Here is a 24,063-nt window from a genome sequence, read left to right as displayed (position 1 = left end):
GTATGAGTCTCTCATGAAAGATGTGTGACCTCCTCGAACACTAGCGCACATTCTACATCTCTTATTCATGCTGTCCACTAAATTAGTGAGGGGTCCTTGGGGGATATTGTCCCACTCCTCTCGCAAGGCGTTTATCAGTTCTTGCACGTTTCGAGGAGGGGAAGTTCGTTGAGAAAAACGTCTACCAAGTACATCCCAGGCATGCTCAACAGGATTAAGGTCCGGGGGGTAAGCCGATCATTGCATACATGTAATATCTTCACTTTGAAGTATGTCCGAGCACGGTGTGTTCTTCAGTGATCCTCTGTGGGCGCGTATTGTCGTCCATACACAAAGTCCGAACCTACCGTACCCCAAAAATGATGAACATGATTCAGAAGAATCTCTCTGCAATACTGATGCGATGTCACGCTACCTCGCTCAAAGATGTGAAGCGGAGTTCTGCCATTGTGCATAATGCCTGCCCACACCATCACGTCTTGGTCATAGCGATCACGTTCATGTACATTCTGTTGTGCATAACGTCTTTCCCGCTCTCTCCATAGTAAGTCTTAGCCAGATAGCCAGAATCACTTATCACAGTGAAACGGGATTCGTTGGAGAACATCACTCTGAACCAGTGTTGCTGATCCAAATCAACATGTTCCTGACACCACTGTAATCGTTAGTGACGATGGCGTGGTTGAAATGGGATGCATTTAACAGGCTTCTGTGCATACAAACCAACCTGATTTAAGTGCAGCGAAATGGTTCTACCAGATACATGTGCAGAGATGGAGTGGGTCAGTAGGTCAAGTTTTCTGGGTGGGTCAGTGGGTCGTACATGTGTACCGGGACTGCCGTGTCGTGACAAAACGCTGTAACTTTGGCGGAGCAGTTTTGCGAAAATGAGCCTTAAAGTTTTCATCCGAAAATGTGATCTGTATCGTGTAGAACCAGTGTATCTTGACTTTGGAAACACGTGCTTACATGTAATGTTACGTAAATGCATGTTGTGTGATTAAATTTGGTGAAAATTGATTGGTTGACCATTATTGCCTAGTTACACTGGTTCTACACGATACAGATCACATTTTCGGATGAAAACTTTACGGCTCATTTTCGCAAAACTTCTCCGCCAAAGTTACAGCGTTTTGTCACGACACGGCAGGGGAGCTGTTGCAAGGTCTGCAACTATCTGGCGTGAAGTGCACTGTCTATTCCTTTTCGCCACTAGGGATACATATCGATCGTCTTGAGGTCTAGTCTTCCTTCGATGACCATCAGCATGCTTCTGAATCGCCTTTCCGGCCTCTTTCAATCACGAGATGACACTTTTTGATACTCCAATTGCTGTCTTCACAGTAGTGACATTTTGACCAGCTTTCAGCCATTCAACTGTATGTCCACGATCGTACGCACTCAAATGGTGCCTTGAGACCATTTTGCACTTAATTATTGCCCCACCACATTGAATTCCGCAGAACTAAGTTCCATCACCTACAGTGCTATTTACGTCAAACACGTCACTGCATGAATTTTTGACTGAAAACAGAGCTTTCGTGCACTACCTTTTATACAGATAACAGGTCCTGCTCAACTACGCCCTCTACATTGCATTTGACTGTGGTCAACTGCTGGGAATGCTACGTAGCAGAAGTCAGTTGTTCCTTAGCAATTGTCGAGCAGTCTATATAGCAAACATTTTGAACATAACTATACTCTAATTAAAATGGTATTACTAACCTTAAAGTGCTCCATATTCAACCCTGACGTCAATATGACTAGTTAGTACTAGCTATAGTTCAGTAATATTGGAAACAAAATACTGAAAGAAAATTAGATTGGATGCACTTAATTTACAGTAGGTCTTTGCTGAAAGAGCACACTGGAGACCTAGCTCGTAGCACAAAACGATGTAAACATAAGTTCTAACCATTCCTTTTTATAGGCCTATTACCGTTTCTTGGAGGAAAAATCCTTGATATTAGTCAAAAGAAGGAACCTGCCAGGAAATCCCGAATTTTTATGTTAGATTATCCTCAAGTTCTCCTTGATTTGTTATACTTGTGAAGGATTACAGGAAATATCATACGTTGTTCGTTACTCGAGATAAATGTTAAATATACCGCGTAGGCCTAAACTTTTCCTCTAACACAAATTCTCCATGTCTGTTAGTACATATTTATGCTATTCTAGGAAGGCCATGGCCTTGATGTTGAAACAATATGGTAACATGATAGACAAATTGAATTGCCGTAAAAGAAAAATCAGTAAAATCATCAGTTTTTTGCTGTGTAATATAGTCATTTTACATGATGGGAAGAAAGTTGTGATTCGCCTGGTTAGGCTGAGGAGGAAAAAGAGGATGGTGAATCTCAGTATGATGCTTTCTTCCAGAAATCTTTGTCGTAGAAAGATAAAATCACAATGTGAGGAGGATAGATTGGGATATTAGTGACAGGTGGGCACCCAGCAGGTCCGGATGTCCCTCCCAAAAAACTTCGTAACTTAATATACATTTGTACTACACTTTGTCGACAAAACTATTCTTGTTTAACAGGGAAATGATTGAGGTAGCATGAAAATTTGATCTGTACTCTTGCTCTTATAAAAACCATCTAGTTCTATCTTTTGTTTCCTGAAAATATAGGTGGAAGTATTTTACAATTATTTACCGTTATTTTCGGGGGCAGAATAATACCCATTCAATATTACATAGACGTAAGCTTGTAGTATTGGTCCTCTCCCAACAAACATTTCTGGACGCGCGCCCGTGTAGTGATTAATCTTAGCTCGGGAGGAGAAAATGTATTGTTAATGTATCAGTATTAGCTACTACACATTTAAGAACAATCAACCCGAGTGCTGTGGTTCCCAGCCTTCCTAGCACCCCTTTTTTGAACCCTACATACTTCACACCAGAGGCGTAAATAAGGACCCCGCATTGCTCAGGGGTTCCTCAAATTGTGAAGTAGAACATAGAGAAGGGGCCCCACTGTACGCTGTCTGCGGGGTGGCCTCTGAGCCTTTACTTACACCACTGCTTCACGCATGGGCGGCGATTAGGGGGGGCAAAGGGGGGCATTTGCCCCCCCCCACTTTTTTTAAATGACCCACTAATGTATATAATTTCCTTTGGAAGTATAAAGTTTTGTATGTATTATTGGTTCATAGAATAAAAACTGTGCCATAAACTATTTGCCGTTCTGTGAGTACGTATTGGTTGTCTTCCCATGGAGTTAAGAAAGCCACAGGAATTGCGTTTTAATTACCACGAAAAGTGGCCCAAAAATTAACTTATTAGAGCGCCACAATTAGAGCATACTTTCATTTCTTCTTACAAGGGCTCGATATGTTAGTCAGCCTCTTTGGAACTAATTGAAATAACCTTTCGAAAAAAAAAAAAAAAAAAAAAAAGTCCTTCACAAGTTATTCTTTAATTACACAAAAATCGACGGTTCCTAAAGTGTCTTTTCTTCTTTCTAATACTAAGGAATATTTTGATTTGATTTTTTTTTTTTTGAGTTTAACATCCCTTTCAGTAGTGAGGCTATATGAGATGTGAATCTAATGATTAACGTGGTATCCGAACCACATGAGCTCCCGCCGAGAATCGGACCTGAGTATCTCACGTCAAAGTCGCGTGCGCTAACCGCTTAGTCACGAAGGAGCTCAGTAAGAAATATTAACTAAAAAGAGAGTAATAAGAAACAACTTCTACCTTTACCATTGTTTTACAGTGTAATATACGAATTTATGGGTGCACATATATAATAAGTTTATTGAATTCAACATAGTTCTAGGTTTTAGGATTATCTGTATAACTGGAATGTTGAGTTTTGATGTATTTCAAGAAAGTGAAAATTGTACCTAATGATAACGAATATGTTTCGGGAAGCTGCAAAAGTATTTCTTTAAATGTCGTAGCAAATGCTTGTAGTACTCGCTGTCTTTCTAAGAGCATAATAACACATATAACTGCATGCATGAAATTAAAAATATAAGTTGTTCATTAACTCCCAGTTTCAATATACTTTTGCAAAACAAGCCTTATTATTCATTACTATGATTATTTGATTAATATTATCCTTTCTATTTATTTGTTTTGCAAATTTGTTATTAAATAGGCCCCTAATCTGATCACACAATTTTCCAGACAGAACTTTAAGATGTTCATAAACAAGGTATCAAATCTCTTCTTTCACTTTAGTTGTTTAAGACTACAAGGGGCTAGTATCTACTTGTGTTGCTCTTATCAATTTACTTAATAAAATATGAAACACGATACACGGTATTTTAACTGATAAAGACAGTATCCTAATAGTTATACAACCTTTCGTCAAACAAAGTGTCACAAGCAACTACGAAAACTAACATTGATATACAAATATTCAGATCATGCCTTCCCCCCCCCCACTTTAACGTCCAACCGCCGCCACTGGTCATACTAAAGACCTGACTACTGCAGGAAACCTATGTTAGTCGAACTCTTTAATATGACACTAATCACGCGTCAGAACGATTCTGTATAAGGTCCCATGAAGTTTACCGGTACAGGGTTAGAAAATATTAAGCGCAGCATTCTTTTCTGCTGAAGAGTATAAATCAGAACAAGTACTAGCATAATACGCCGCGAAATAGTTGGCGGTGCTGAAACAGGTTGAGTGCCTGAACGCTTATAACCCGCTTTATAACCCCGTTGAACGTTCGTCTGGCGGTGGTCGAAGTTGCATGAATGCTGCATAATTGTAATACAATGAGTGAGGAAGTAAAAACGGATGCTTTGAAAAAGATGGTTAGTTCTGGTATTCAATGAATTTAATTTAAATTTAATTTTCTCCCAATTTTAGGATGATTATGAGAGGGAAAAAATAACATGCAATGTGGTGAAAGAAATGCTAGACATGTTGCAATTTTTAACGATGATAAGCAGAAAAGCTTGCATTCTGGAGGTAGAAATGTATTCAGACTTTCTTTCAGTCTTAGGAAAAGGTTTCATTGCTTTCCGAGATGTGTATTAAGGGTTGAATTATGTTTCATCAAGTGAAAGAGTAGTATGATAAAGGTTTATTTATTAATTAGGAATACGAGTAAAATTGTTTATGACTTAATGCTTGCCCTTCCTGCTAAGATATTGGCAAGCGTGTGCGTAATTAGTGCATGATGATACTTCGGGTTCGATTCCCGGTGAGATCATTGAACACAGTACAGTAATTTAAATTCGATCTTAAAACTAAATGTATGTCTTATGCTTCGCTGCTGAGAAGGGACGCTAAACTTCAGCGCACTCATCTGCTTATTACAGTTCTGCATCTCTTCAGCACCTAGGCTATATGAGATGAAACTTACATATTTAGATGGTGTCCGAGCCACTGTAACGCGTTCAAATTTTGATGTTTTCCCTCCGGAAATCGAACACAGGACCACGCCTACATGCTACCAGACCAGCGGGGAGAGTTTTAATCTTCGTTATACCTGCAAGCTAGAGGTATGTATTTTATATTTAGAGGGTTCTTGGTTCCATCCTCTAGAGGTTGTGGGTTGGTATAAAGACATCTTTTCTGTGAGTTTGTGCGGGTTCTTTTTTCCACTTTTTGCACTTCTGCCATCATGATTCATTTGTAAATATTCATGACGTAGTTTACATAACATAAGCACGGGACGTTAAAAAAAAAATTGTATTCAGTACCCAAAGGTTCTGTTTTAAATCTGAGGCGTCTCTATGTTCCATGTTCATTTAATATTTTTAGAAATAAGGTACAATATAAGAAAAAAATAAGACATTTTGTAAGTTAAATAGTTTTAAGTTTGTCCTAATGATTTGTTGTGATTAGAACAATTTCAAGTGCATTCGAATAATGAAATCTAATCTGACCGCCACTATTTTCAGGTTTATATATCGAAATGTAAATTGCGACTTAAAATTGCGTTATGATGAAAGCTTGTATATATCCTTGTTGCATAGCAACTGTTATTCGATATTGTTTTGTTTTCGCCAAGTACAACTTTGTTTTTTGATGGCTTTTTATTTTTCAACTGTAGTGAAATCGGTGAAACGTAAAATAGATTTTATTTTAAACTTGCGAAATACGGCAAAACATGATTTTGTGCAATATCTGATATTTACTGTAGACAAACAATATTAAATTAAGAAAAAAAAATGTTGATAAACATCATGTCTGGAACTAAACTTTTATCTCCGGGATACCCCTTTCAAGCAGTCCGGTAGCAAACATTTCCTCCATACGATGTAGAAATGGAGAGAATTAAATACCTTTGTAAATCAGTTTCCATTTCAAGAGAATCAATGTTGAGCTCGGATTCTCCTTTTCTTGTGATTTCACTTGATCTACAATTGGGACAATGCATTGATCGCAGAAATATTTTATGTAACAAGTGGTATGTATGTAGGTTGCATTTTACTGATTTTTTGCATTATAAATATATTTAGTATATCCTAAAAACTGCACGTACCGGTACTTTGAAACTAAATATGGGTTAAATTCCAAAGTTGGGCGTCCGTTTGCAGCGAAATTTTTAAAATTTACAGGAAAGATATGGATAATTTGATCGTTTGTGTGCTTGATAATATATAAGAGCCTCGAAAAATCTGTTTATTTGTTATATATAAGCGGTTATAAACATGGGACTATACGGCGAGCGGAGGAAACTACTTGGCGCAAGGTAACCGAACAGTTGCATTGTGGGAAAGAAACTAGCATTTATGTTATCAACATGGCGAATGTACAAGGGCAATGAACTAGCAGTTTTAACATTTGTGAAGCAATATGTTGATAACGAGCAAAATATTTTAAAAGTTTGTGAAGAGCACGGATTAATGAACCTAATAACAAATTGCAGAAAGTGTGGAAAGGAAATAACAGCGAAGAAACTTGACGAAAGCGGACGCCCAACTTCGGAATAAATGCCCTAAAGATATTAGAGTATGTTTTTTTCTATAAAATTAACAGCTTTCCATGTACCGACCAAACGTTCCGAATCTAATGCTGCTTAATCTTTCGATTGCTTGAGTGGTCTTCTCAAGGTCCCATTTCAGTATTGAGTCTACATGAGGTGAGACATACTTAATGAATATTAGGCCTATGTTTAGTTGAATGAGGCCAGCCCTTTTTGCGAAAAAATGTTGCAATATCGGTAAGTTCTGTTAATATTACGTCAGGTTAGGTTAGGGGTGACTACTTGCATCATTGTATTCATATTCCCTTATGTGTGCTTTCGATAAGTACATATAGTCTCTACTGCATTTCTCGACATTTACTTCTATTTGCAAGGTTCTAGAACACGGTCCCCCTTCCCATTTAGCTGTAATAAAGACCGAAAACAACGTGCCCTGCGGGGCTCTAACCCGCCTTCACTCGCTAACGCTCGCTCGGCAATACTGGCTGAATTAAATATTAACCTTTGGTACACAAAGGAACCAACCTAGGTACTAGCCTATATGGGGGACCTGTATTCTAGAACCTTCCCACTTCTATTCCATTTTTAAATGATACACAAATCGCATGGCATTTAGTATCTTCCCCAAATCCATCGACTGCTCCGGAGCCAATACTGTGACTTACAGTGAGCCGTAGTAAACGGCCTCGTTTATACATATACCCACCATTGCCTGTTTCTTACGAACGCACCCCCTTTCTATCACTTGGGCCTTCCTGCTGCGCTCCTGCCCTGACTCGGTTTGCTTTCGTGCTCTTTAGTGACCACCTAGCACAAATTGTTTCGTGTTTTATGCACTAGTTTTTATACCATTACGTTCACAACTGTATTTATTCTCATCACAATTACAAATAACGAATCCTACTTAGTACAAAGTGAACCAGAGTCACTACCAAGTGATCTGGGGAGAGGAACTAAATAATATCCCACAAATCAATTACGTTTCCCTTAATTCAGTTCATTTCTTCTGTAAATCTTCTATTTTTTACGTAATCTGGCACCTTCATGTAGACATTCTCCGAATATTATTGTGAAGATTAAATGATTTTTTTTATAGTTTAACTCCCAGGATTATGCTCTTTGGTTAAAGTAGACGGATTACTAATGAAAGTAAATTATTGTTAAGTCAAATTTTTGTGCGCCACCGGGAATCGAACCGATGGGTTAAGTTTAGAGTTGCCCCTCCGTTTTTTATATATAAAAAAAAGGAAAATTTACAGGAGAAATGATGATTTGGATTTCTTATGTAATGTTTAGGTGTGGAAGTTGGTACTATTTGCAAGGCGCGGAAGGTTTCATGATTCAGCAGCATGCCCATTTTATGGTGAGAACAGAACCCAACTACTACTACTACCACCCCTACTATTACTACTTATACTGTGGATCTGTATCTGCACGTTTCAATGTTTTACTGCTTTTTTGTAGGTTTGAAACTGGAGGGCAACTCTAAACATGAGCCGAACGCAAGACTACATGTACCAGTCACACGCACTAACCACTAAATCAGCGGGGAGGGTAAATAGTATTGGAATTGCAGATTAAGAATAGGTCTGTCAATAGGAAACCATTCCATATCTATCCTACCCAGGGGCGGATTAAAGGGGGGGGCAATCGCCCCCTCCCCAAGAGCCCTCCAAAATATTAAAATTACACACACTGCTGTTTGTAGTTTACCGCCACACGAACGAAAGTTTGGGATCGTTCTTGCGTTATTTCAAAAGAGGGTTAATTCTTTAAATTCTATTTAAAAATTGTGTCTGTCCAGCATGCCGCGTTTACGCTAACGATAACTCGAGTCATAATATCAGATAAATTTAAGGAAGGAGGACGATTTTACTTGAGGCCATAACATCAGGAAAACTATCCATGGCTGGTTCTTTCCCATGAGAGGTTTTTCTTTGGGGGGAGGGGTATAAATATTGCTCATTTTTTGCAACGGGTTTGGTTGGGGGCTATCGAATAAACATGCCTCTCCAAACTCTTGTGACTAAACCTTTGAAGAAATTCGCTACTTTCTACGGTATTTTAAAAACTCACAACAATGCATAATAGTACATTAACGCTGTTGAGCTCGGAAAAACGTTTCTGAAAAACTACTGGGAACCAGTGAAACCAGTCGAGAATCAAATCAACTCGTCAAGAACACAAGTAATCCTAAATCGCGACAAACTGAAATTAATGTTGTAGAACGTGATATTCCTTGGAAGGCAAGGCCACAGGGAAGATGCTTGTGCGGATAATTGGACCTCATATGGTGACGGTGTAGAAACTAAGTTCAACGAGGGCAATTTTCGAGAATTGGGCATATTTAGAATGACTTGTGGTAATTGAGGGTTGTGGATGAGAAATCACGTCTATAATATTGTCAATCGAGTGCAGGGGGGGGGGGGAATCAGTTTTATTCTATTATTTTGATGAGACTATGGACGTTTCGCATACATCTCAGCTGTCTTTGATTCTAAGGTACGAACATGGGTGAAATAAGAGAAGACTGCTTCAGTTTCATTGATCCTCGATCAGCAGAGCTGAAACGTGAGGACATTGGTTCGAGCTCGGAATCCGAAGACGCAGAACCGCCCGAACTGTCACTGACTGGAGGGAAAATTGGAGAAATTGTTCTATCTTTGCTACGAGACTTCTCACTCGACCCGAAAAACTGCGTTAGTATTGGTACAGATGGTTGCGCCGTCATGACCTCTCAAAGTCGCCGGGCAGTGCAGGAGATCCAGAATGAGGCTTCAAACGCGCTGCACTGTTCATATTGCAATCAAAGCCTCAACTTGTCCATCTTCAGGTCATCGTCAGTATAGTGCGTGAGGAAATGTCTAGGAACAATGAAAGAGATCATTGCGTTTTCCACCGCATCGTCAAAACGTAATACTGTCCTTAAGCTTACACTTGGTGACCAGTTGGAGACATTTTGTGAAACGAGATGGGTTGAACGGAACGACATGGTGTTACAATTTCACTTGAAATTTTAAAAAAAAAAATTAGTGAGGCTCTACAGTGTGTTCCAAGTAGTCCAAGTTACATACAGCCAAAGCACGGGCACTTTCTTCTGCTATGCACGACAGGGAGTTTATCGTAACTATTACTTGTCTTCAGGATGTTCTCATGATAACTCCCCCTTAAACGACTTTTGCAGAAGACAGATTTAGACATGAACGCAGCGTCAGATGTCATTCAGGACACTATCGCAGCATTAAACAAGAAGCGTTCAAACAGCAAAGAAGAATTCAAGGCAATTTTCGAAGCAATATCCAGAATGGCTGCCAGTATCGACGTGCAGATTCGAACTTCTCATCTCACCCAACGACAAACAGATCGTACTCACATCAGGGCAGGTGACACGACATCTTACTACTGAAGAACTGTCTACATTCCGTTGATAGAGTCGGTTGTAGAAGACCTCAAAATGCGTCTTGCGCCGGAAGTTTTAAACGTATACGGACTCAACATTCTATTGCCAACACGTGCAACTGACAAAACTCTGAGCAACACATCCGCGTTCTAAAACTAAAACAAAAAAAAAAAAAATCCCTCCTTAGTTCTGAATTTGCAATCCTTACTTCTAAATGGAAGAGAATTATAGAGGAAGGTGAAACTCTATCATGGACTGCGTTGCAAGCCTTGGCCACCAGTGGCGAAGATCTTCACGTGACTATTCGAAAATTGCTGTGCATACTTGTAACCCTGCATTCGAGCGTGGCCAGTGCAGAACGATCTTAATCCACATTGCACCGACTGAAAACGTGGTTGCGATCTCGTTCTGGCGAAAAGCGGCTGAATGGAAAAAATGAAAATGAAATTTTTGAGTTTTACGTTCCATGGTTATACGGGCTAGGCTAAAGGAGACGGTGCTGATGAGCAATGAATGAAATGGTGGAATGGAGAAAGTAGGAGGACTAGCACTTTTGAATGTCACAGGAACATTGTCGTAGATCGCAACAATATTATATCGACAGATACGCCTTGGGTGGTATTCACCGAAAAGCGCATTTTGCGTTGTAACTTGTAAGTTCTTTTGTCCTTTTGTTTAATTCATTTTACTAGAATACAGAAACATTATGAGCGTTCTAAGAAATGTTTAACCTGATATTTTTTCTAGCGAAATATTTAGTAAAGCATAGCCATGGACAAAATATATTTTCGGGAGGGGACATTGTGGTGAAAATTCCGTAGCAATTATATCTTTTACCCTCTTTTCCTGAATCTGTTTTACCTTTCTTTTTCTTTGGGGGGGTTAATTTATGGGAACATATTCCACTCCACAACAAAGAGCCCCTCCCAAGACGTTTGGTTTAATCCGCCAGTGGTCGTACCTTTCGTTAAAGTTGACTCTTAATACGTTGGAAGTGTTATTGTATAAGCAATTACATTTATCGGTACAAGTTTAGTTCAGAGGGGCGTAATCATTATGGCTATAAACACAGCGTTTTTTTTTTTTTTAATTCGGCTCAGTGAAAAGAAAAAAAAACTTCTGTTGCACTCAGCGGTGCCAGACTCATAAAATACGAGAACTACACGCAATGTAAGAACGTCCGTTTTATCTTCCTGGAAACAGTACAATATAACTAATTTAAGAAAGGTCTTTATTTTATAAGCATGCATAATTTTTTAGTACTGTATTCAAACATGTTTATTCTTTTGCTGTGAAATTATGTACGGTAAAATAAAAAATAATAGAGGCAATATTGCAGTTATTTTAAAACGTAGTTTTAATATTAATTTGCAGCGTGGCCAAATAACAGAAAAATCACACTAAAGTTGATAATTTTTTCATTTCATCGTTCAAAGGAATGTCAACTTTATGTAAGCTGTAATATTGTGTTCGAACTATAACCTGCAGACTTATTTTGAAATTATGTTAAACTGTCACACATGAACCCAGTATCTTGCATACTGACTGACTCAAACACGTGCATTTACTGTCATAGCTAATAAGTTTATTCCGAGTTTTCATTTTTAGTATACTGAATGACAAAATGTCTGTCAGCTCTCTAAGTATCACTATAACGGCGAGATTTGGACCAGTACTAGTCATTGAGAAATGAAATCTTTTAAGTTTTATATCCCACGTAGACTAAAGGAGACGGCGATGGTGAGAAATAAATGAAATGGTGGAATGAAGAAAGTGGGAGGAAGCGGGAGAACCCCGAGAAAAAACCCACGCACACGGTGTGCGTCCACCACAAAGCTTACTTGGCGCGATTTGGGCTCGAACCAAGGAACCCATGCACCAGACACTCTACCACTGACCCACCGCACCCTCTAGTCATTGACAGATAGAAAACATGATAAAAGGTAACTTCTTGCTTAAAAATAAGATATTGCTACCAAATTTCAGTAAGACTGTACATAGTGCCTACGGTCAATTTATTGGACTATATACCGTACAAGACGGGCTAATTATCATATTCGAACGGTCAAGACCGTACGTCTGGCAACGTTGCTTCCACGACTATGAGGTTTGTTTCGTGACCCAGCTTGAAGCGTAGAAGCCTACATTAGCGAAGACAAACGAGTAGAATAGGGTTAGGTCACTGAGGGAAGGAGGGGGGGCTATTTTCAGTCAGGCTTATTTATACGCTAGTTTATCAGAGAAACAACTTACTATTCCTATGTTTTCTTTATTTTCTTTGCTGTTACACCTTTTCACGGCCCTTGACCTCCAGTCCTTCATTTCATATGATCTTAAAACACTCACGACACACGCGCCCTGTTTGCATCGAATCCACACGCGGTACGGAGATTCTCATGCTAGAGCGCTTACCTCTGGTGTGTGAGGTCACTGGTTCGATCCCCAGTAAAGTACATTTGTGGTGGTCAACATCGTGTCCGTGGGTTTTCTCGCGGTGTTCCCGTTTTCTCACTTTCCCATCCCACCAATTCTTCCATCATTATTCACTTGCTTTAATCTTCCGTCTCCCTTAGCCTTAAGGACATAATCGTTGGACGTTAAACTGAAAGATTTCATTCCATTTTCATTTTTGACATGTGTGGAAACGGCAGCCTTCCAGTTGCATCTTCGGGAAAGAAGTCGACGAAAGCTATATCTAACGGGTGCAGAAACGACAATATGTTGTGGATGACGAGAAGTTCATGAACGAGAAGAGAGACAGTGCATTGTCGCGGTAAAATTTATTCTTCGTTCGCGCCAGATTTTGTCGCTTTCACCGAATATTCTGCCACAAAAGTCGCAGTAAATCGATTTGTTCTGGCGCTAGAGAAAGACTTCTCCATAAACAATGCCACTAATGTCTAAAAAACACAGTGACCATGGTGTCTTCGTTGAGCTGTGGATCGTTCTCGCCGTCTTCGGTCGTGGGATTATTAAGCTTTCCCATTATGCCTTTTTTTTTTCTTTCTTTCAGGATCTTAACCTGAAGACGGAAAACTTCGTTCCCAGTGCCACCTGGACGTGAAGGATTAATCATCCATAACACGCTTACGGAGATTTTGGCGCACTTGGATACGATGTTCCTTCTCATCAGGAGTCAGCAATCGGGGAAGAAACTTGGTAACGACACTCCGTATATTCAATTCCAACGTTAGAATTGTGTACACTGACCCTTACAACACATCAGCAATCTGTAATATCGTTGAGCGTCCTTTTACGATTCTCATCCACAAATTTCCTAATTCATTCCGCATCTTCCTCAGATCTCTTGTCGTCCTCAAGGGACATTCTTCCACCTTTGAAGTTCGTGTGCCACTCCAAATATTGCGTACGGCTCATTACCTGTTCGCCATAAGTTTCCTTCAGTGTGTTCACTGTCTCTGTGGCCGATTTGCATAGTGTTATGTAAAATTTCACGTTAGATGCTTGTTCTAGGTTTTGTCCATAATATAATCGCAAATAAGCACATATACTTGTTCACGCAAATCAAGATTGAAAATCACTATACCTGCGACCGCAACCTTGTACGCCGTCTGTTGGCATGCCACAGAACTAATCCGGAACTGGCGATATCTGCAGTTGAGTCATAATTAAAGTCAGTTTATGGTAGTCTTTTGAGTGGTTGTTATTTGTGAAGTTAGACAGAAATACATACCAAAATTGTTCATTATACATAAAATCGAAACAGAAGAACTTCTTACTATCAAATTTTAGCTTCGTTCCATTCGTTTTAATCTACAGAATGGACAAACAAAGAATTTCATATATTATCTCTTTTATGAAACAGGAAGTTTTCTTCAGATACACCGACGAAGAGCTGAGGAGAGCCTCGAGACCGTACGCAAATGTTACGTCTTTTGTGCTTTAAACTTTTAGAGTTTTTATTTGCAGTTAGTTGATATGTCCCATCGTATTTATTAATACTTAAATATAAAGGTTATCAATGGTAAGAGTTAACGTTCTTTCATTGTTATTATTATTATTATTATTATTAGTTTTAGTTTGCCGCAGTTTTAATATACATATCCTTTTATTTTTACAGAGGCCAGAATTTTCCGGCTTCCAGTTATTAGGAGATGGCTTGATGCTCCGCTTTGCTGAGACTATGTTGGGCTACAAGTCAGAAGTAATAAGTAAGTGATTATTCAATTTAATGGTGTTGCTTACTTTTCTGTAAGTCCAATATCAATGTGATTTTTTTATTTTATTAGTTCGTCCCATAGCCGTATGAGTGACATCAACAGGTGCCCTGTGTATACAGAGAGCGAGCTCCCTCCCAAGTGGCATAAAAAGAGATGAGGTGGAAAGCACTCCACTGACTTGTCCTTAGCCAACTGTATCCAGTTGCTATTTTGTATTACTGTTTCTACAAGATCTACCTTTTAATATTGTAGTCCCATCTGCGAGTAGGTCTTCCTAATGGTCTTTTTCGGGTTCGGTTGCCATTTATTTTGAAATATTTCCTACTTTCTTCCATTTTGACTATCTAAGCTGCACACCGTAGCCTCTTAGACTTGATGACTCTAACAATGTTAAGTAAACGGTATGGATTATACAATTCCTTGTTATGAAGTTTCCACTATTCCCTATTCTCGTCCTTCTTGGGTCCGAATATTCTTTTTTTTTTTTCTTTCTTTCTTTCTTTCTTTCATTCATTTTACGTTCCTCTCTCAAAGTAAGAGACCAGGTTTCACAACCAAACAACACAACAGGCACACAATCACTGTTTTATACTTTAAGCTTGAACTTCGACAGCTTTAATTTGCGTAGTCCGGACTAAATAATAAATTACATTCCAAAATATAAGATTTATGGTCCAAAATAATATGTGGTTCATGAAAGCTTTGTTTCTTCACAAAAGTAAAAATCTGTGAGTAAAGCAAGTTTACACTTGAAGTATATATAGACATTTGAGAACCAAACAAGATCACAAAAGTCATAGATACAGCCACAAAATATTATAACATGTGTCACAGATTCATTTCAAGTCAGAGTGCATTTAAGCTTTAGGGACAGTGTTTTTTTTAATCTGTAACACAACTGAATATGACAATTTATGAGTTATTAATAGATAATTTTCAGGGTTTGGAAAATGGAATAATTATTTTAGACTTAATTGAGATGTATTTAGACATTATACCACAGCAGGATAGGACTTAAATGATGTTTTCTGAATTGGACTTTTCAGCAGTAACAGCACAAAAGCTTAACCATTGTAACTATCCCAACATTGTAAAGGTCATGTAAGATATTCACTTGAATCTGCTGTGATAAAGTTTAGCGTTTTATTTATTTATTTATTTATTTATTTATTAGTTGTGTTGACTTTACATTCTTAATTTAAACTCAGCTAGACTTCCAATTATTACCAAACAATATTTTAAGAAAATTCTCTAATTGGCCTAGAATAGGTTGGGAAATCTGAATCGTTTTTGTAATGACAATTTAACACAAAGGTTAGGCAACAGTAATAAAATTTTAATTATCCAAACTTGCAATAAAACTTAACACTCAAATTCCTATGTTCTTCTTTAAGAAGTGAGTTAGGCCATGGATCTTTGTGACTGCAGTATCTCGTTCGACTCCCGAGATGTGTATGGTCACTTCCCGATTACTCTCTCTCTCTCTCTTGGGTTTCTGGTCCTCTCTGGATGTTCGATTGGGACGTCGTCATCGGACTGTAACATCTAAATTCCTCCTCATATTTGGGCGTCTCTTCATAGGTTGTCTCGGTCAAAGTGATTCCAGAAGTCCAATTTTGGTGCATCCAACTGATGAAGTGACTATACGCACAATAATTATAACCACAAATCAAAGTTTCGTTGCACTTCATCAAAATCTATACAAATAATTTTTAAAAAATAATAATGTGTTGTTATTAAGGAGAACGTCAGAAATTGATTCAAGTCGAATTAGTGTTTAAGTGAACTCGTTGGACAGCACTACTGAGTGGTATTAGCTTCTCATTATGAATAGTTTGTCAGCACACTAAATAAATTCACTTCGAGCCTGTGTGTGTGTGTGTATGTGTAAGATATAAACTTGCAATTGTGGAGCGTATCACTCCTTGAAGTCAACTGATTTGTCTCTGAGTACTTGCAACGGTTTTTCTTTATTAAAAAAAATAAAATAAAATAAATTAAAAGAATAAGATATGCTCTCCCAATTCGAGTTTTAAAATTTTAAAATTTGCCGAAATAGGTTGTTGTTTTGCATTGTGCTTTTATTTGTTCTTCCTAAATTTGTTGCAGTGTACTAATGGACTTCTAGCTTGCAGTATCGTGCCGGTGTGGTTCCTTTCGTTTTTTTTATCATGTGTTTATGAATATCCCTCTTTGCTACGAGCGCTATTGTGTAGATTCCTTTTCTAGACAAATTGTCTAGCTTTAGAATAGAACTTGAGTGAGGCCCACTGGCTGTGGGTGGTGGTGGTGAATAAAGACCTTTTAAAGACTTCCGTTACTCAGGTGTCTTCTTTACCTCTGAAAGACTGGATGCCGAACCGTAGGAAAGCGAATAAAGAAAATAATGTTTGAAGAAAAACAGAAATACAGATTCTTCATTTTATAAAAGAATTATATTTCAAAATATGCACTAAAGAATATAAGAATAAATGATTTAGTAAGTAATTTGGTCGGTAGAGCAACTGTCACATATGTACGGTGTGATTAATAATAATAATACGTAATATTGTGTAAGCCGAGCCGAGTATTGGCTTGGGACGTGTCGCTATTAACTACAATCGTAAAATGGGGGCTCAGAGATAGAACGCTCACCTCTAGTGCGAGGGGTTCCTTCTTCGATTTCTAGTTATACTGCCCGTGAGTTTTCCCGGGGCTTTCCCTTTCCTCCCACATTCTCATCCCACCAAATTATGTTTCCTTTAGCCTATAGGGCTTAAGCATGGGACGTGAAATTAGAATTTGTATTTCATTTGGTAAGTAATATGTAACATAGCAAGACATTGGTAGCATATTCATTTGTTTAAAAAGTTATGTACGTGCTTGTCTCTACGAAATAGCTTCGATTATGCGGAAACTGTTTTAGTTTTAAATATTATTTCGCTTAGATTAGAAGTACCCCAAAAATACAATTCGACACTAATGATGTAATTTTTATTATTATTACTAACAGAACCTGCACTCTCTACACAGCGCATCATTCACATATGAGCATGAATCTCCTTGTCATTCCTTACAGCATCTGTACATGTCTCTTTACAGACGTAAGTTAAAGACGTCTTGAAGATCAGCAAGGGGTACCATAAAGGGGAGATTTTTCGATTATTTTTTTTCAATATCTCGCACCATTTGTAAGATTTGAGCCTACTTCCGGTTGGAGTTTCAAATTGATATATGTTCAGTATTGTTTTCTTTCTTCTTGTATGCAGTATGTAATAAGCAAATACATTACATACACAATTAATTATAATGCCAATGACATATGGTGCTCATTGGCCAAAACACTCCAATCAATAAGATTCATCTTAAACTGAAGAAATGGTTATCCTTCGTTTTTCATTATCGTTTGGCCATGAAATAAACGCTTGAGATATACAACCGAGTATATAAATTTGTGGTGTTGGAATGTATAACTTGTATGATATGATGCTTTACTTTTTTTAAAAATTTCAACACTTCCCGTGTACCCTTAAAAACTGTAATAAGGAAATAATGGTCATGTTTTTTTAAATATTCAATTAGAACTAGGTAAGCTGCACAATTTGGAATTGACAAGCCGAAACGGCAGTTCCTAGCACTTGTGGTTTTCGAGATCCCATTGTCGAAAGAATTGGAGACAAACATATAAACTTTTCTTGACCACAAACATATAAAAGTAACATTTTAATCTATAGATTAGTTATTTGATTTCATTTTCTATTATTATTATTATTATTATTATTATTTATTATTATTATTATTATTATTATTATTATTATTATTATTATTATTATTATTATTATTATTATTATTATTATTATTATTATTATTATTATTATTATTATTTTAAAGAAGGTAAAGCTGTAGGCGTTGGACTGTGTATCACGGACCAGTCAATAAGACATCTTATAAGAAGAGTTCAAAGAGGGGCATCTGTGGCAAATAAAGTCATTCTTCTCATTGGAACCGAAGACTTAAAACTGGTATGTAAATGTATACTTTATCGTTATATTAATTTCTGTTCGTAAAGAATTACATGATTGATTATTTTATGGAATAATTGTACCGTACACTATTAGTGCTCCTAATTATTTGAAGGATATATACAGTATATTCGTGGGGCAGTAATCCCTTGATTAGTTTCTCGCATCTTTCCATTCCTCTATATCCTAAACCAGACATTTCATTTACTTCCAGTTTTTCTTCCATACATCCTGAATCATTAGGGTTCCTCCGATCTGGAAAACCTGGATGGATAAGGCAGGAAATTCAGCTTACTTGTAAAAAGTCAGGAAGTTTCACGAAAAGCTGTAAATACATGAGTAAGTCAGGGAAATTTAAGTACGGATTTTTATTCTTACAACCCATTTTTCTGTTTGCTACTATTTGGTAGGGGATATTTTATAAAATAAGTTAGTTTATTTTGAAATACTTTTCTATCATACACACACATCGTATACATGTACAGTATTAGCCAGAATGGATGACTCATCATGTTTTTTCCCATCACGCGGTGGGCATTCTCTTTGCACGTGATAGTGTCGTCTGCTACGTTGGTAGATTATCTCACCAGCCCCTTATATAAGAAAAATGAACCTTGGAATATTAACATTTTATTTATTTATTTATTGTGTTTGAAAAAGCATATACTCCATTATCTTCAAAAATTCCGCTTTTAAGGGCGGAATATTCGGTCCGTATACATAAAAGTGACATCTAGGTTGTCTGTCTGATCATCACAGAAAAATGAGTGAACTGTTTGAAATGAACTTTTGAACATGTTTAGTATATACGTACTAGCAAATGGTCAACTGGCACCCGCTGGGAATTTGACCAAATTTGGAAACAACTTAGATGCTGTCCAACTGAGCCGAAATATAACATTTGAGGTGGAAGTGCACACGGGAATAGAAGTAATGAGGATTTGAAGTTTTGCATAGGAAGCAAATGAGAAACATAATTTTATGTGCACGGAAAAAAAAAAAACTTTTTACAGATTTTCAATACATGAGCATCTGATTGACAGTTTACTTACCCACGCTGCACAGGTGTTTGTTTTGTGAATCTAAATTGCTCAACTGGGCTTTAATTGTTGCTGACTGGTTAAGACTGCATGCAGATCTGCTTCTCATTGACTTTCAATGCTAAATTTCACTTTGTGGTTCCCTGTGTACACTTTTTTTAAGGCTTAGGTGACCATTCTTTCCGTTTCTTAGCTAGCTCGAACCCAGTTCTTACCATGTTACTTTTATTACAATCCGTATCCTAAGCGGAGCAAGGAATATTAAAAATTTACACCAAAATATAAAATATCTCATGAACCTGTCGTCATAGGAAGATGAAACTCGGCATATAAACTCGTCATGAAAAATATGTGACCACGTGCTTCATCTTTTACGAATATTTCGCCTCTAAAGGAGAAAAGAGAGCAGTTGCTAGCTACAATATCTTAATTCTGCATTTTGTATTCATAAAATGGCGTAAGCGAGGAAACGTTTTAGCTGTTTAAAATGAATCTTGAACGTACAGTAGTTAGCAGCCCCGAAGCAGAACAACAGGCAATGGTGCGACAATGTCGCAGAAAGAAAATGCGGGCTGCAGTAAGATTGGCTAAGCACTAGACGAAAGTTATGGTCGCAGGAAGATTGTCTATTCTGTAAATAAAAATTATGGTTTGTGATTTAAAAAATTCAGAATAACGACTTTTGAGTTAGTTCAAACTCTCCACTGGCACTGCACACACGGCCTTGCACAAGTGTTTGATATTGTACCCCTTTAAAGTTAAGAGTAGTCCAGCAACTGTCCAGTCTGAAGACATGCATAGCTGAAAAGATTATTGTGTTTGATTCATGGAATCTGCAACGCCAGAAGGGAAGAAACTCGATTATTGGTATTAGACTGATGAAGCATAGTTCCATCTGATGGATACATTAATGCCCACAATTCTTGGGTATGGGTATCGCTAAATCTCAGATAACATTGAACAGAGTTTTCAGCAACATGGTTTGTCGTATCCACATGTGTTTTAAGAACGAAGCGGCAGTTTCTTTTCAGCACATAATGTAGAAAACGTACAAAAGTGTTTTCCCAGAAGATTCATAACATTTTGAACACGCTGTATTTACACACGTTTCATACAATTTAAAATGTTGCACTTTACTTCGGTTGCTTTTTTCTTCTTCTATAGGCCATGGACATTCATCATCATCTATAAATCTGAAAGGTTGTGTTTCCTGTAAAATTTAAATTCACCTAGGTTTGCGTTTTTGAGTGAAACTGTACATAACTAAATCTCAGTTCTTGTCCAGGTTGCCTTCATGTAAATTCAGCATTGGGTGTTTTGCGTTCAAATGTAATGTGGCTCGCTGCTTTTCTAGTGTTAACATTTTCTTAATAACTTTGACCTTCTTTTTAAGTTTGATTACACGTAGATACAGAATCAGTGGTAGCCCGCTTACCTCTTGTGCGTGAGGTCCGTGGTTCGGTCCCCGTCCAAGTAAGTTTGTGGTGGACATCATATCCGTGAGGGGGGCGGTGGCTCAGTGGTTGAGCGTTCACCTCTGGTACTAGGGGTCCCGGGTTCGATCCCAGCCCCCGCCAAGTGAACTTTGTGGTGGACAAACACCGTGTGCATGGGTTTTCCCGGGGTTCTTCGACTTTCTTCATTCCACTATTTCATTCATTACTCATCATCACCGTTTCCTTTAGCCTAACCGGCATAATCGTGGGACGTAAAATTCAAACATTTCATTTTTTCATATCCGTGGGATTTCTCAGGTTACTCCTGTTTCCTCCCACATTGTCATTCCAACAATTCTTCCACCATCATCATTCAGTTGCTTTAATCATCGTCTCCCTTAGCCTAAAGGACATAATAATGGGGCGTTAAACTAAAAGATTTCATTTCATTTCAGCGCTATAGAGCAAAAACTGTAACAGATGGAAAGAGGCTTCCCGCAATCAACTATGCACCCCAAGAATATATCCCATTTCTAGTATAATCTCTACTAGAGTCGAAAGTAGCAGAAATTACTACCACTTCTGATTCCAATGTAGAAAAATCACTACACACAAATTAAACTCGTTCATGTTTTGAACACCTGACAATGCTACCTGTTTTTAACTGTTGCGAACGTGATGTGTATATTTTTTGTTTCCAGGGCAGACGCACTGCAAAGATGAAGAGACAAATGAAGAGATTGATAGCGATGCTATTGGAGATATCAGAATTGCTTGTCGTGTTAACATTGCCTCCGATTCCTGTAATAGCACGATTACGAAGGAAAAATCATTGGTGTCGATTAGAGTCGTATAACACCTTTCTCAGGTCACTGGATAATGGTAAGCAAAAGGAAGTTGCATTCATGAACTTTCTGTTAACTATAAGTAAAGGGACGTTGCGTTTATGAACTATGTGCTAACTATAAGTAAAGGGACTTTGCATTTTATGAACTTTGTGCTAACCGTAAGTAATAGGAAGTTGCATATTATGAACTGTGTGCTAATTATAAGTAAAGAGGTCTGTGTATGGACGTTTTACTAACGGTAAGAAAAGCGAGGTTATATTTATGATCTTTTTATGCTACATTAATTATCTACATGAGAAACCCATTGTTGTTTGTAGCATAGCGTTCACTCTGGAAAATAATAATAATAATAATAATAATAATAATAATAATAATAATTAGATGTTAGGTCACGTGAACCAGTTGTTCGCTAGAGATCGAATCAAGAAGACTCCATTAAGTCTTGACAGTGATTTGGTTTGTGGATGATGAAATAAATTGTGTAAAATTAAAAATGTATGTGTAGTATAATCTTACAACTTATTATTTCTCGTGTATTTTTTTCAGTTTATTTTTGACCAGAATTATTGTAGGTCGTATAACTGGCTAAAGATCGTATATTCTCCACATACGGTCAATCCACAGTGGGTGTACAAGCCTGACACAAAACTCTCAATAATGATTCGGATCCTACTGTACTTTAAGTAGTAGATCTTTCTAAAGCTCTAAGTGATTATCTAGTGTAATCTGATGCTTTTTCATCTGTCCATGCTTTTGTTCGCTGCTTCTGCTCACCTGCAATCTGATAGTTTACTCTCACATCTAATGGAGAAGAGTTCAGTCGATTTTGAGGTTAACGTCCCGTTCAGCAGCGAGGCTATATGAGACGTGGACCTGCTGATTAACGTGTAATTCGAACTACATGAGCTCCCGCCGGAAGTCGACCCCAGGTCTTCCGCATCAGAGGAACGTACTCTAACCGCTTAGCCACGAAAGAGCTCTTCTAGTTGAGAAGAGTCACACACACACACACAGTACTCGTTGTCTCTTGCTGGGAAGTAGTATACAGAGTCCGCCACAAAAATGTATACACTGTTTAAGAGAAAAAAAACAATATATCATATTTCTTAATTACATTTAATTATTGTTCAAACATGTGTTACAAACCTTCAAGTAAGCATATTTTTACATTAGATGTTCAAAATGTTGGCCGTTGGTGGCCAAACAGCTAACAGAACGATGAATAGTCGCTGGAGTTACAGCAGTCAATGTATCAATGAAGATCGATGCATATGCCTCTGTAATCTCCTGGCGAAGGTTCTCGAGCCTGCGCGGCTTAGTTCGATACACTTCATCTTTCACAATTCCCCACAAGAAGATGAGGTTAAGATCTGGCGAATAGGGAGGGAACTCAATGGGCCCTCTTCTTCCAATCCAATGTCCCTGCAGATTGTCATCCAGGAAAGCTCGTACTAATAGGTGGTAATGGGCTGGGGCCTCGTCCTGTTGATAGAAGACCTCATCGTCTCCATAAAACACACATACGCCTGGTAGAGTTAATATACGTAACATTTGCAGATACACTTCTCCAGTGACAGTTCCACTAAAGAACAAGAGACCTGTCAAACCCCGAGCTGGAAGTCCACACCAGATAGTAATCCTTGGTAGATTGACTGCCTTATCAACATGAACGTGCGGATTTTCCGGTGCCCAGTAGACACAGTTATGTCGATTGACTGTTCCATTTATAAAGGTAACCAAGAAAAAAGTTCTGTTCCGTTTTGTGGAAGTCTGTGTTCAATTGGCCCTCACACCGTGAGTTGAACGCGAATGGCAAAGGTCAGTTGTTGGTGTGGGTATATCCAACATACTACCTGGTTGTAGCAGTTCAGTTACACCGTGAACTTGTGTTAGGACAGAGTGAACACGGGACCTCCACAGAGCGTCATAAGGGCGTGTATGCTGTACGAGTTCAAACTGGGGTCAAACACCGCAGCAGCGGGGCAGAAGATATGCCAGGCCTTTGGTAATTGTGTCGTGACTACGCGAACAGTGCAGCGGTGGTTTAAGAAGTTTAAGGACAGTGACACACACTCGAAGACGCGCCACGTGCCGGAAGACCAATAAATGTACAAAATGAAGATCTACAAGCAGCAATTGAGGCGAGCAATGGCCAGACATGTGAGGAACTGGGACTACAATTTAGTGTGAGTGGAGAAACCATTCGGCAGCACCTCCTTCAACTTGAGAAGCACTACAAATTGGGTCGATGGGTCCC

General features: G+C 38.2%; 1 protein-coding gene across 6 annotated transcripts in view; it reads left to right on the top strand.

Annotated features, from left to right (window-relative positions):
• Nucleotides 1-4,723: 4,723 nt before the first annotated feature.
• The window catches only part of LOC145669563 (maternal effect protein oskar-like), a 59,390-nt gene continuing 40,050 nt past the window's right edge, over nucleotides 4,724-24,063 (top strand). For 2 of the 6 annotated variants that reach the window (XM_081737775.1, XM_081737770.1), the window contains exons 1-4: nucleotides 5,306-5,470; nucleotides 14,382-14,472; nucleotides 18,352-18,482; nucleotides 21,660-21,840. In XM_081737775.1, the coding sequence (XP_081593901.1) occupies nucleotides 5,321-5,470; nucleotides 14,382-14,472; nucleotides 18,352-18,482; nucleotides 21,660-21,840 (553 nt within the window). In that variant the 5' untranslated portion in view covers nucleotides 5,306-5,320. Of the gene's footprint in view, nucleotides 4,778-5,305; nucleotides 5,471-5,956; nucleotides 6,382-6,779; nucleotides 6,927-13,313; nucleotides 13,460-14,381; nucleotides 14,473-18,351; nucleotides 18,483-21,659; nucleotides 21,841-24,063 lie in introns of those variants that run through there. The other 4 variants (XM_081737773.1, XM_081737771.1, XM_081737772.1 and 1 more) reach the window with 4 other exon arrangements.

The sequence above is a fragment of the Thermobia domestica genome, chromosome 14 (assembly GCF_964235325.1).
Source record: "Thermobia domestica chromosome 14, izTheDome1.hap1.1, whole genome shotgun sequence".
NCBI classification, from domain to species: domain Eukaryota; kingdom Metazoa; phylum Arthropoda; class Insecta; order Zygentoma; family Lepismatidae; genus Thermobia; species Thermobia domestica.
Note: the sequence above shows the minus strand (reverse complement) of the source record. Positions and strands in the feature narration are given on the sequence as shown.